At 42.8% G+C, this 13,281-nt stretch overlaps 1 protein-coding gene across 2 annotated transcripts in view; it reads right to left on the bottom strand.

Annotated features, from left to right (window-relative positions):
- Positions 1–4,914, bottom strand: part of UGGT1 (UDP-glucose glycoprotein glucosyltransferase 1) — a 108,788-nt gene extending 103,874 nt beyond the window's left edge. For both annotated transcript variants that reach the window (XM_022590528.3, XM_022590529.3), the window contains exon 1: positions 4,673–4,914. In XM_022590528.3, the coding sequence (XP_022446236.1) occupies positions 4,673–4,730 (58 nt within the window). In that variant the 5' untranslated portion in view covers positions 4,731–4,914. The remainder of the gene's footprint in view (positions 1–4,672) is intronic.
- Between the last annotated feature and the right edge of the window lie 8,367 nt (positions 4,915–13,281).

Raw genomic sequence — 13,281 nt, 5'->3', positions numbered from 1 at the left:
TCACAGAAATAAAAATGCTTCCAAAATATAACCGCACCTACTATCTAGATAATTCAGCAGATGTTTGCTGATGACTGACACACAACTAAAGGTGTGTCGTTCATTACACTCTCTTCTACAAAGGCTGCACTTCATCTCCTGTTTGTCTATACCATACGGAGATATAAAAGTCAGCTGGTGGCCCAGCAGGTTGCACACAATCATACTTTATGAAGCAGGAGAGTAAATAAAGCTTAGACAGGTGAAAACACAAATGAAAGGTGTTACAGATTGAACTGTATTCCCCCAAAAAGATAGAGTGAAGTCCTACCCCACCCCAGTACCTCAGAATGTGAACTTGTTTGGAAATATGGTCTTTACAGAGGTAATCATGTTAAAGTGAGGTCATCAGGGTAGGCCCTGGTCCAATGACTGGTGTTATTAAAAGAAAGGGGCGGGGGGGGGGGAATGTGGGCAGAGAGACAGGCATGCAGAGGGAAGACTACATGAAGAGACACAGGGAGAATGCCTGGTAAAAACGGGGGCAGACACTGGAATTACACTGCAAGCCACGAACACCCAGGGCTACCAGACTCTGGAAGAGGCAAAGAAAGATCCTCCTCTACAGATTTCAGAAGGAACATGGTCCTGTGACACCTTAATTTAGAACTTCTAGCCTCCCAAAATTCGTGAGACAATAAAGTGCTGTTCTAAGCCACCCAGTTTGTGGTACTTTGTTATGGCAGCCTTAGGAAGCTAATAGGGCGGGTCGCGAATGTAAAATCAAATACAGGTTCTGGAATGAGGAAATGTAAGAACTCAATAGATCCCCATCTATAAAATAAGAAAGTTGGGGTCACTGGTGAATCAGCAGGGCCACGGAATGCAGGCCTCCTAAATCCCCAGCAGCAGCCTCAGCAAGCATGCCGAGATCCTTGGTGTCCACATCATTTCACAAAAGGTCTCCGGCTTCAGGCTTCTTTGATCTGTGTTTTCATCCCTGGAAGTCTGCCTAACACAACCTAATCAGACTTCCACTGTGATATAAAAAGTCAGCATCCAAGTTCCACCCATTTGAATGGGAACCCAAAGGGGACATGAATATGTGGGAAACACTAAACCAAACTTGTGCTTCTGAATGTTAAGGTCTGGTAAAGCTCACCCCAATTCCTCGACGCCAGTTATAATATACACTGTTGGGGAAAGACAGCCCACATACTGGAGCAACCAGTCAGTATCTTCCTTTTACAAAAAGCTTTATCATTTGTGCCAACATCTTGCTTCATATAACACACAATATCTCTAAAGAACAATGTGGGGGCGGGGGGGGGGCGGGGGAGGAGAGGTCGAAGTCGATGCAGGCCCCTCTCAGAATGTAGCAAAAGTTACTGACGTTTCCCGCAGAGGAAGGACCCAAACTTTTACATACAATTTCAGCCCACTCAACTCTCTCCGGCACTCTAGCCTCAGAAACCTGCTCCTCATGATAGAACAAACACGGGTTAGCAAGAAGAGAAAGCCTTTGGAGTCAGGCACCTGTGATCAATCCCGGAGTTTGCTACTCACTGGCAGTTTAACCACAGGCACCTTACCTGATAACTCCCTCGCCCTTAGTCTCCCACTCTCTCAAACAGGAATGACAGTATCTGCCGCAACATGCGCCACGAGCGAATTGAGAAGGCAACGTGAAAGTCACTTTGTAAAGCGTCAAGTACTACACCAGAACTAACTGCTCCAGTTAAAATATGTAAGGAAGAGAAACTAGAAACTGTCTTCTAAATTACAGAATAATAACTCATCGTTATTACAAGGCCTCAAAAATATGCTTTGGAAATATATCCTCTGTGGCTAGGGAAAAAAATCAACAAAATCCTCCCCCAAAGTCACTAAGTTTCTAAAGCGGAGACAGCGCATATGAACTATGTTCAAGCAGTATTAATGCTACAGCTATGTTCACCATTTTTCCTGAAGGGACCTAGACGTGTAATCCCCCAACAGTGGTGATTCCAGATGAGAAATTAGATGCCTCTGCACAGTACTCCCAGGCCGAGGGCATGCACAGAGTGGGGAGGGGACAGGGAGGGACCGAAGGCCCTAGGAAACACCCGCACTTACAGAGCAATTACTCCGGGCGAATCACCCTGGACAGCGCCACTGCCAAGCGCTCTGCAAACTCGTTACCCAGCCCTTCCACACAAGGCCCCAGGAGACTGCAGCTCCCGAGGGGGGGCAGCCTCGTCCACTTTGTCCACCACAGCCAACAGCGCAGGGCCTGGCAAACAGCAGGTAGTCCATAAATACGCTGCATGATGCGTGAAACACTATCATCCCTACTTGAAAAATAAGAAAATGGCAGCTTGGAGAGGCTAAGTAACTTGCCGGACTAACAAATAGCAATGTTTGGAACCCACATCTGCCTGTTTTCAAAAGTTCCACAATACCATGCTCTCTGCCCTGGTCCTCTGGCTTTAAGAAGCGATAAGAATTCATACTGTGTAGACCCAGAACGAGCAAAGGACTTTATTACAAGACCCAAGGCAAGTCCAGAGATTCTCTAGGGGCAGAGTCCTTGGGACCCAGGTGGCTGAGAGAGGTAGAGCTTCAACTTGAAACCAAGGGTGTGAGCCTGAAGCTGGGAGCAAACCAAACCAAGCAACCAGCCTGAACAGATCCATACTTGGGCTGGCTCTGGGGACTGAATGTGAGCTCCTCAAGCACAGGGAGCTTTGTCGGTCACAGTCACATGCCTAGCATAATGCCTGGAACACAGGAGGCACTCAAAATAAAATAAACACAGACTTTGTTCATTAAGGGATGAATGAGAGCCCCTGGAAGAAAGGGATGTGGCAACAAGAGTAAAGGCGCTACAAAAAGCCTAAGACTTAAGAAGGGTGAAAATGAAAAGTCTATGTACCATGACTCACCCAGAGATCCCCCTGCCCTGTTTTAAAGAGACAGAGAGTTTCTGGGGCACAGTACAGCATCAGTAGAGATGGGAAAGAGAGGAAAGCTACACATTAAAGAAGAGCTTTCCCACCCCCAGACCCCACATCCTTGATACCACAGGTGACACCAGAGGAAAAGGTTGTCCAGAGAAGTAGAAATAAGAACGTCACTGAGTGGCCTTTTGTTTGAGGATGGCTTCATTCTACGAGATCCCTTATCACTCTGACCCTCTGACCTTAAAAGGAACCCTTAAAAGCTGTGAAATAACAGCTGTCAGAATCTGCAGCGTGGCACTGCATGATTATAGGCATCACGCTTCCAGCATGATGGATAAATTAAAAACAGTCTTTAATAGGTTCTACGCCCAAAAGATTCATCTAGTAAGATCTAGTGTGTGGCCCGGTTTCTTTAGTTTAAAGACACTATCTCTTGCTCACTTATCAAAAATATTAATCAAAATTATATTATGGCAAATGTTTTTCACTTTTGGAAAACAGAAGAGGCATAAAATTATAAATCATCATCAACTTTTTCTTTTTCCGTTTTTAAACTGAAGAAAATAGCTTACAAACTCAAAAAAACCTTGCAGGGTGCAAGTTAATAAGTAGCCATCCGAGTTTCAACATATATGATAACAGCAAGGAAAAATAACAGGAAGTACTCTTCTTGAGAAATAAATTTACTTCTGAAAAATTTAAACTTAATATACACTTATACCTGTTAGCAAAACCCATTTGCTGTGAACCACATACATGCAATTTCAGGTTAAAATTAGATACTATACATGTAATATGAAAATGATCGCAAGTAACTGGAGAAAAAGTCTAATGGTATTTTCTCCATAGTTCAATTTATTCTCAAGTTAAATATGCACTGTGAAGATGCCCTACTACTGTACAAAGCAACGTTTATTTCCTTCAATAAAAATGAGTTTCAGCTAAGTTTAACAAAATCAAGTCAAATGGAAAGGCTACAATCAACCCAAATTTTGTGTTGTCATATAGCTATTTAAAATGTCTTCAAACATCACACAGTAAAGTTGGCTGGCCAAGTACACGATGAATGAATGTTTCCAATACAGTGTAACACAGTAAGGCATAAGACCCCAGGACTTTGAATGAACAAAATATGCTAGTTCTCAAATCGGGCAAGAAATGCAAAACGATCCAGAGATTCTGGCCAAGGAACACGAAGAGCTCCCACCCATAACTTATTGGCGATGTACGCAGATCCTTCTCTTCTGGCAGGTCCCACACTAAAAGTGAAACCGGATCATCCAATTTTCAGCCACCAGATCCTCGTATTAAATGAAAACGGAACCAATATTCATCACCCGAATTCATTTTAGGGAAAAAAGAAATCTATAAAAAGATCCATTCGTTCTCCAACCGGAGTCCTGCAAACTGCTGGTTCTCAGCCTACTTGGGGTCAGGCTTGGACGAAATTCACGTTAGGGCACTTCCCCCACCTCCGTCTGCACTTGGGCACACGGGTCTCGAACCTCTTCAATGAAGGTTCAAAACGACTAAACAGAGCCCGCGACCACCCTCGCAGAGACGGTATGTGCCCAGAGGACACCGAGGGACAACTCGGGGGACTCGCAAAGAAGGGGAGGGCTGGGATACAGGAGGGGAAACTGAGTCAGGGAAGAAACGGAAGCTCAAGGTGACCGGGACACAAGGTGGCCTCGCTCCCCAGACCCTCTCTCCCCCCGCGAGAACTCCCCACGCCACCCCCCCAGGGGTACCTGTCACCGGCCGCGCAGCGGCAGCACACGCGCCGCCCGCAGACCCTTTCCAGTCCATGCCGGGGCCGCGCTTCGTCCACGACTGCCCCTGCGACAACGCCGGGGCGGGGCGGCGCAGCGGCGGGGCGGCAGCAGCTGCGCCAGTGAGCGGCCTACACGCGCCTCTCCCGTGGCTCCGCTCGCAAGCCGGCCTTGGAAAGACAGAGCCCTGCCGCCGACCGCCCTTTACTTCCGCTTCCTACTGGCTAGAGACGGAGGACTTCCGGCTACCGAGTCGCGGCCGGAGCCGCCCAGAGCGTCACTCGGCCGCCATCTTACATCCGATGAGGCCCCGCCTGTCTCCTTGCTCTCTGCAGTTCAGTGTGGGTAGGGAGGCGTCGATCTTCGAGGTCGTGGGGTCTCGTAAAGGGGGACAGCTGAGACCCAGAAGCTTCTTTTACATAGAAAGTGTAAAATTTTAACTGACTTTTGATTATATGACACAAACAGCCCTTCGCTTGAGAATGGCAGAGCAAGGACTAAAAACACTTGCCTTAATCTGATAGCTATATGTCTCTACTGTGCTTAAGAACTTCTGTAGCTGACTACTGGGCTTTCTGTTCCTTGCTGGACTAAAAGGATTTCAAATAATTTTAAGGAATGGAAATGACTGTTTTAAAATTTATTTCTTGAGGGAGATTTTGTGTTAGTAGATTTCTGTTGTGTGTTTTTAAAATCACTTCAGGTGATGCTTCCATAAAAAAGGAATTGTTTAATTCACTGAATTACAGAGTTAGTTTTTTGCTCTCTGTTTTAACTTGGTCTTCTACTATTGATGCATGAATAACACCAATATTTGCTTAGTTATAGCATACAATCAAGTGACAGTGCAGAACTTCTAGGAAAGTTGGGTTTCTCTTTTTCTAAAATTTTCTCAGAAAATTCAGTGCTATTTTGTTTGACTTAAACGCAGATTTTTTTTATTGTTTTAATTTTTTATTTTGAAATAATTACACAATCACAGGAAGTTGCAAACATAGTACAGTGAGGTCCCATGTACCTGGTTCTCCCAATAGTTACATCTCAAATAAGTATATTACAGTCTCAAAACCAGAAAATTGACATTGGTACAATGTGTTTGTATAGTTTTGTCATTTTATCACTTGTGTAGATCTGTGGAACCACCACCAAAATCAAGAACTATTCCAGCACCACAAATATTTCCAGTGGGTTAGGGGGAAGGAAGGACAATTAGGTGGAGCACAGAGAATTTTTAGGGCTGTGAAACTATTCTTTATGATATTCTAGTAATGGATACATGTAGTTATACACTTGTCAAACCCACAGAATGTACACCAGGAACCCTAATGTAAACTATGGACTTTGAGTGGTAAGGACGTGCCAATGTAGGTTCATCAATTGTAGCAAATGTACCACTGTGGATGTTAATAGCAGAAGCGGCTGGGCATGTGTGGCGTTGGGGGTATATGAGAACTCTCTGCACTTTCTGCTCATTTTGCTATGGCTCTAAAACTGCTCCAAAGTCCAAAAAATGAAGTCTTTTTAAAAGTGAAAATCATAAATGTTAAAGGTGGAAGGAATATAAGAAATAAACTAATCCTCTTTTCTCATTGAAAAAATAAGTAAAAGTAAGACTCAAACTTTCAAAAATAATTGATAGACTTTATATTTTTAGTAGTTTTATATATATATATTAATTTTATAGGAGTATAGTTGATTTACAATGTTGTGTTAGTTTCAGGTGTACAACACAGTGATTCAGTTATACGTATACGTATATTTATTCCTTTTTAGATTCTTTTCTCATATAGGTTATCACAGAATATTGATCAGAGTTCCCTGTGTTATACAGTAGGTCCCTGTTGGTTATCTATCTTATATATAGTAGTGGGTGTATGTTCATCCCAAGCTCCTTTAGCACAGTTTTAATTTTACAGAATAATTGAGCAGATGGTACATACAGTTCCATATAACCATCCCACCCCAACACCTAACAAACACCCAATACCAGTTTCCCCTAATATTAACATCTTGCACTAGTGTGGTACATTAGGGTTACGTATATGTAATGGAATATATGGAATAATTTTCAAACGGAATAATTTCCAAGCCACATATCTGAAAAAGGACTTGAATCTAAAATATACAGAGGACTCTCAAAACTCAATATTGTGGAAATAATACTGATACATTATTATTAACTAAGGTCTATATTTTACATCACAGTTCACTCTTAGCATTGTACAGTTTTATGGGTTTTCACAAATGCATACATAATTATCATTACAGCTTCATGCAGGATAGTTTCACCCCTCTAATAATCCCCTGTGCTTCACCTATTCACCTCTCCCCTGAAATCCTGGCAACCACTGATCTTATCACCATCTGCTATAGACTGAATGTTTCTGTCACATCCCTAAATTCATATGTTGAATCCCCCAATGTGATAATATTTGGAGGTGGAGCCTTTGGAAGGTGCTAGATCATGACGGTGGAGCCCTCATGAATGGGGTTAGTGCCCTTATAGAAAAGACCCCAGAGAGCTCCCTTGCCTTTCTCCCATCTGAGGACACAAACGGAAGTTCTTGCCTGTGGTCCACTTTGTCCATTAAAGTCTTTAGCATATTACACAAAGTTACTTTAAAATTCTAGTCTGATATTTCCAAAATCTCAGCCATATTTGAGTCTGATCTGATGCTTTATCTCTTCAGATTATATTTTTTCTTGAATTTCAGGATGGCTCTAATTTTTGCTTGAAACCCAGACATGATGTACTGGGTAAAAGGAACTGAGGTAAATAGACCATAGTATGAAGTTTTATGGTTTTTTGGCTAGGAGTTAGGCTGTGTTTACAGTTTGCTGTAGCTGTATATGTCAGAGACCTAAATTTCTTCCACTGTCCTTGTTTTTCTCTCCTCTTTTGTATTGGGTTTCCCTAGAAGCTGCTTCTTAAGTAGAGTCTGGACATTGTAGTCCTTTCAGCTGTAATCCACCTTATTATACAGGAGCCCTGTTGATATGATGGTGAGGTTGATGAGAGGGAAAGCTCTGCAACCCTGTGATTAGCTCTCAGCGTTTAGGAGGCCTGTGCCCCTGGGCTGTGACCTTCATAAGTGCTATTCCCGTTTGTATGAGATAGGGTAGCCAGAGGGGGCTGGAGTTGGGTAATTTCTTCCCCTCCAAGTCAGAAAAAGCTATGGTAATGGCTTTTTCCTTGCTGGGTAGGACGTTTTTCTGGAGAATTCTCTGGGCTTGTTTCAAAATGATTACTTTTCCCCTCCCCCAGACCAAGCATGAAGGGATTTTTCTAGGGTACCCACTGTGAGAACCTGGTAAGTCTCCTGAGGCAAACCCCACAAAAGTGTGGGAGCCCTCTCACCTTATTCTGGGTCCTCAGGAATATTTAACTCTCAAATTAGTCTAGACGCAGCCTCTAGAAATTCACCCAAATTGCCTGTTCAGTGTTCCTACCAGTTACTAGTTGCAGCCGCTCCTACTGCAGGTAAGCTGCTCTGTATTCTCTGTGTTTGTCCATCTCTCCAGTTTGGGGGGTGGCAGTTTGTCTCTGACTTAATTCTCTCTTGATTTTCAGCTCATTCAGTTTTTTCTTGTTGGGAGGACAGGAAAGATGACTCCCAAACACTACTCATAGAGCAGAAACCAGAAGTCCCAGACAGACCACTTGCAAGGAGTTGGTGACAGAACCCAGGTCTCTAGATCAGTGCTGTCTGATAGAAATAAAATGTGAACCACATATGTGGTTTAAAATTTTCTAGTAACCACATTTAAAAAGTACAAAGGGGCTTCCCTGGTGGCGCAGTTGTTGAGAGTCCGCCTGCCAATGCGGGGGACACGGGTTCGTGCCCTGGTCTGGGAGGATCCCACATGCCGCGGAGCGGCTGGGCCCGTGAGCCATGGCCGCTGAGCCTGCGCGTCCGGAGCCTGTGCTCCGCAACGGGAGAGGCCACAACGGTGAGAGGCCCGCGTACCGCCAAAAAAAAAAAAAAAAAAAAGAAACATGCAGCCAAATAAAATAGAGGGAAAGGGGAAGAGGTGGAAAGAATACACAGATGGAGGTTCCAAGGGAAAGAGCAGGCAACACCTAAAACCTCTCCCCCGCTGTGGACAGGAGCACTGGCTTGACTGGTTTGCGAGTCAGTGATGTGAGAGCAATGAGTTTCACGTATTCCACAAGTAATACTTTCTCCCCTGAACAAGAAGCCCTAATTCCACAGACCAACTAGCCATGGACCCCTTAGGCCTTATAAGCCTGACCTTTAGGCTACTCATGGCTCGGGGATGGGCCAGCTCTACCATTTCTCAGGCGTCTCTACATGGAGGTTAGCTAATGTATTACAATGAGTGTATAATGAGGCTCAAGTTCTACTGGAAGTCGAATCTTCTGCCATCTTGGACCTACTTGGTTCTAACCAGTTTTTGTTCTATCCTCAACGGCTGTGTCATTCTTCTATAGGTTGTGCCCTGCCCTCTTCCTTCCTATCTCAGTTGAATGCTACCCAAACTGAGGAGACACTACTGATTCCCCAGGAGACTGCCTGCCCTTGGTCCATCTTGGCCAAACCACCTCTTTCATGTGGACACACGTACAAGAGTTAGACTCAGAGGTCGTCACTTGATGTTGTATCAGGTGGCAACTGGAGACATAATTCCCAACTGTCACCCCCTAAGACTTTCTCGTTTGGAATGGAGGGGTGGTTTCCAAGTCCTGATTTTCTCTAAGCACTTCTATACCCCAGGATTCTTTGTTTAGTAAGGTGTTCGCATCACAGTACTTTCTTACTGTTCTTTTAATGTAGATCCTGTTTAATATGGGTGCATCCTCTCATTCCTGGGCTGCTTTCAATTATATTCTTAAAGAAACTTGAATAATCACCTCTTGGTGACTATAATTTAGATAGTAATTCTGCTAAAATAAAGTAAAACATACCTTTTTTAGGCTATTTTTTTAAGATTGCTTCAGGAGATTGTGGGGATGTTTGAAGATGGCCTCCAAAGACTCTTGCCTCCTGGTATTCACAACCTTGCATGGTCCTGCAATATTGTAATTTATGATAAATATATAGGGACTTCCCTGGTGGCCCAATGGGTAAGACTCCGTGCTCTCAGTGCAGGGGGCCTGGGTTCAATCCCTGGTCAGGGAACTAGATCCCACATTGCATGCTGCAACTAAGAACTGGTGCAGCCTAAATAAATAGATAAATATTTTTTTAAAAAAAGAAAGAAAAGAAATATATGTATTTGGTCATTCAGATGACCAAGATATATCTCTCATATATATTTGGTCATCATCTACAGTTCCTGGCTCACAGCTCCAAAATGCTTCGGATTTCCTGAGTGATGAGAGCTTAAAGATGTCTCTTAGGTTACATTAATGAGATGACTTTTGAAAACCACCTAAAGGTGAGGGCTAGTTGCCAGAACCAACCGTATGATTAGAAGGTTGGAACTTTCAGTCCCCCCACACACACCTCCAAGGAGGTGAGAGAGGCTGGAGGTTGAATCAATTACCAGTGGCTAATGATTTAATCAATTATGCCTATATAATGAAGCCTACAAAAAACCCAAAAGGGGGGGGGTTTGGAGAGTTTCCATGTTGGTGAATACATGGAGATTTGGGGGAAATGGCGCTCTCTGAGAGGGCATGGAAGCTCTGTGTCCCTTCCCAAATACCTTGCCCTATGCATCTCTTCCATCTGGCCCTTCATGAGTTATATCCTTTTATAATAAAAAGGTAATCTAGTAAATAAAATGTTTCTCTGAATTCTATGAGCTGTTCTAGCAAATTAATTGAACCCAAATAGGAGGTCGGGGGAACTTTTGATATATAGCCAATAGTCTTGCAACTGGCATCTGAAGTCCAGGGTAGGGGTTATGGGAACCTCCAATCTGTAGTCCATCTGTCAGTACCACTGGTAACAACCTGGTTGTGTGATTAGTGTTTGAAGAGGGGGTGGGGAGTCAGTCTTGTAGGACTGAACCTTTAACCTGTAGGATCTGACACTATCTCCATGTAGAACTGAGTTGAATTCTAGGACACCCAGCTACTATCCGAGAATTGCTTGCTGTTGTGTAGCAAATCACTCCCCACCACGAACTGGAATTGGGATCTGGACAATTTTACGTCCCCTCCCACAGTGAACATGGATGACCTAGGTAACCAACAGATTATTGTGGAAATTATGGAGTATGTCTTACGAGATTAAGTCATAAAAGACATTGGTACTTCCCTCTTGCTCTCTCTCGCATCACTCGCTCTGGAATAAGCCAACTGCCGTGTTGGTGTTGAGACTCAGGCAGCCACAGGGAGAGGTCTACGTGAGCAGGAGATAAGCCCCCAGCTAACTGCCGGCATCAACTTTCTGGCCGTGTATGTGAGTTGTCTTGGAGTTGGATGTTCCCACTGTGGCTGCAACCTCTGCCCATAATCTTAATTGCACCTAGTGAAAGGCACCAAGGCAGAACCACTCAGTTAAGCCAATCGCTGGCCCCAACTCACAGGAACTATGTGAGATAATGGTTCTTGTTTGTTAATGCCACTATGTTTTGGTATAATTTGTTACATATCTCAAAGCCACAAAGCAGTGTGGCCCTGTGCCAGTGCACACAGAATGGCCTGGGGGCACATCAGCCCAGGCAGAACTGAAGTTGGATGGGCAAGGGGTACCCATGCTGGGAGCAAAGGCAGCAGCTGTAAATTGTATCCTCATTACTCTGACCAGATATAGAGTTTTGCTAGGGAGTAGTCCATGCTTGTTTCATGCAGTTTCTGAGGAATCCCTGCTCCACGTCGTATCCTGAGGCATGTAGCTCAATGATGCCTCGAAAAGAAACCCTGTATTCACTGGGAATCATTTTTTTCTCAATATTGTGTCTTTGTAAACAGTCTTGAAGGAAAAAAAAAGTCCAACACCCCAGATTGTTTGAATTTGAGATGAGGTTTATCCATAGCAGCTGCATGTTAATGATAAATCTAGAACAGTGTTTAGACTGCAACAAACAGTAACATATTTCATATTGTGACGTAATGCTCATAAACATATCTATAAAACTGAAAAATATTTTATGAGACTATACTTTATACATTTGATCATGTAAAAACATTACAAAGCTGATATCAAATATTACTCTATTCATATGTATATATAACGCAGGAAAAAATAATACAAAAACAAAAAAATGGGAAGGACTTTGTTCAATGACTGTTCTTGAGTGTATTTCAACCCAGAACACTCAAGGACAAAGCTATTATGCACATATCTGGTTGAGACTTATGTGAACGTTCATAATAAAAACTCAGTGGTAAGTCTCATACTTGCTAACTATAGATAAAATTCTCCTACATTTCACAGATGTGAATTATGTTATGTTAAAATTAAATGCGACATAATACAAAAGAAAACAATCAAAGTGAAAAAGAAAAAAAAGAAAGGAAAGAAATACAAAGTCAACTGGAAAACATGATTTAAAATGGCAATGAAAGGACTTCCCTGGTGGTGCAGTGGTTAAGAATCTGCTTGCCAATGCAGGGGACATGGGTTCAATCCCTGGTCTGGGAAGATCCTACATGCCGTGGAGCAACTAAGCCCACGAGCCACAACTACTGAGCCCGTGTCCTGCAACTACTGAAGCCCGTGTGCCTAGAGCCCCTGTTCCACAACAAGAGAAGCCACCACAATGAGAAGCCTATGTACCACAACAAAGAGTAGGCCCCACTCACAGCAACTAGAGAAAGCCCACATGCAGCAACGAAGAACCAATGCAGCCAAAAATAAATAAATAAATAAATTTATTTTTAAAAATGGCAATGAATACATATCTATCAATAATTACCTTAAATGTCAATAGACTAAATGCTCTGATCAAGAGAAATAGAGTGGCAAACTGGATAATAAAAGAGCCTACAATATGCTGCTGATAAGAGACCCACTTCAGGGCAAAGGACACACGTATATTGAAAGTGAGGGAATGAAAAAAGATATTTTGCGCAAACAGGTAACAAGAAAGCAGGGTGGTAATACTCACATCAGACAAAAGAGACTTTAAAACAAAGCCCATAAAGAAAGATAAAGAAGGATACTATATAATGATAAAAGGATCAATACAAGAAGTGGATACTACACTCATTAAAATATATGTACCCAGTATAGGAACACCTTAATACATAAAACAAATACTAACAGATATAAAGGGAGAACTTGATGGGAATACAATAATAGTAGGAGATTGTAACACCCCACTGACATCAATAGATAGATCTTCCAGATAGAAATTCAATAAGGCAAGAGAGATCCTAGATGACACAATAGAAGAGTTAGACTTCATTGATATTTTCAGGACATTACATCCAAAAAACAAAAAAAAACCCCAAGAAACAGAATACACATTCTTTTCAAGTGCACATGGAACATTCTCTAGGATAGACCACACTCTAGGACACAAGAGAAGCCTCAACAAATTTAAGAGGATAGAAATTATTTCAAGCATCTCTTCTGACCACAACAGCATGAAACTAGAAATCAGCCACAGAAAGAGAAATGAGAAAAAAATGATTACATGGAGATTAAACAACATGGTACTAAAAAACCAAT

This window comes from Delphinapterus leucas, chromosome 8 (genome assembly GCF_059928025.1).
Source record: "Delphinapterus leucas isolate spDelLeu-1000000601 "Yukka" chromosome 8, BTC_Dleu_Yukka2, whole genome shotgun sequence".
NCBI classification, from domain to species: Eukaryota; Metazoa; Chordata; class Mammalia; order Artiodactyla; family Monodontidae; genus Delphinapterus; species Delphinapterus leucas.
The sequence above is the reverse complement of the archived record's forward strand: the minus strand, read 5'-3'. Positions and strand labels throughout refer to the sequence as shown.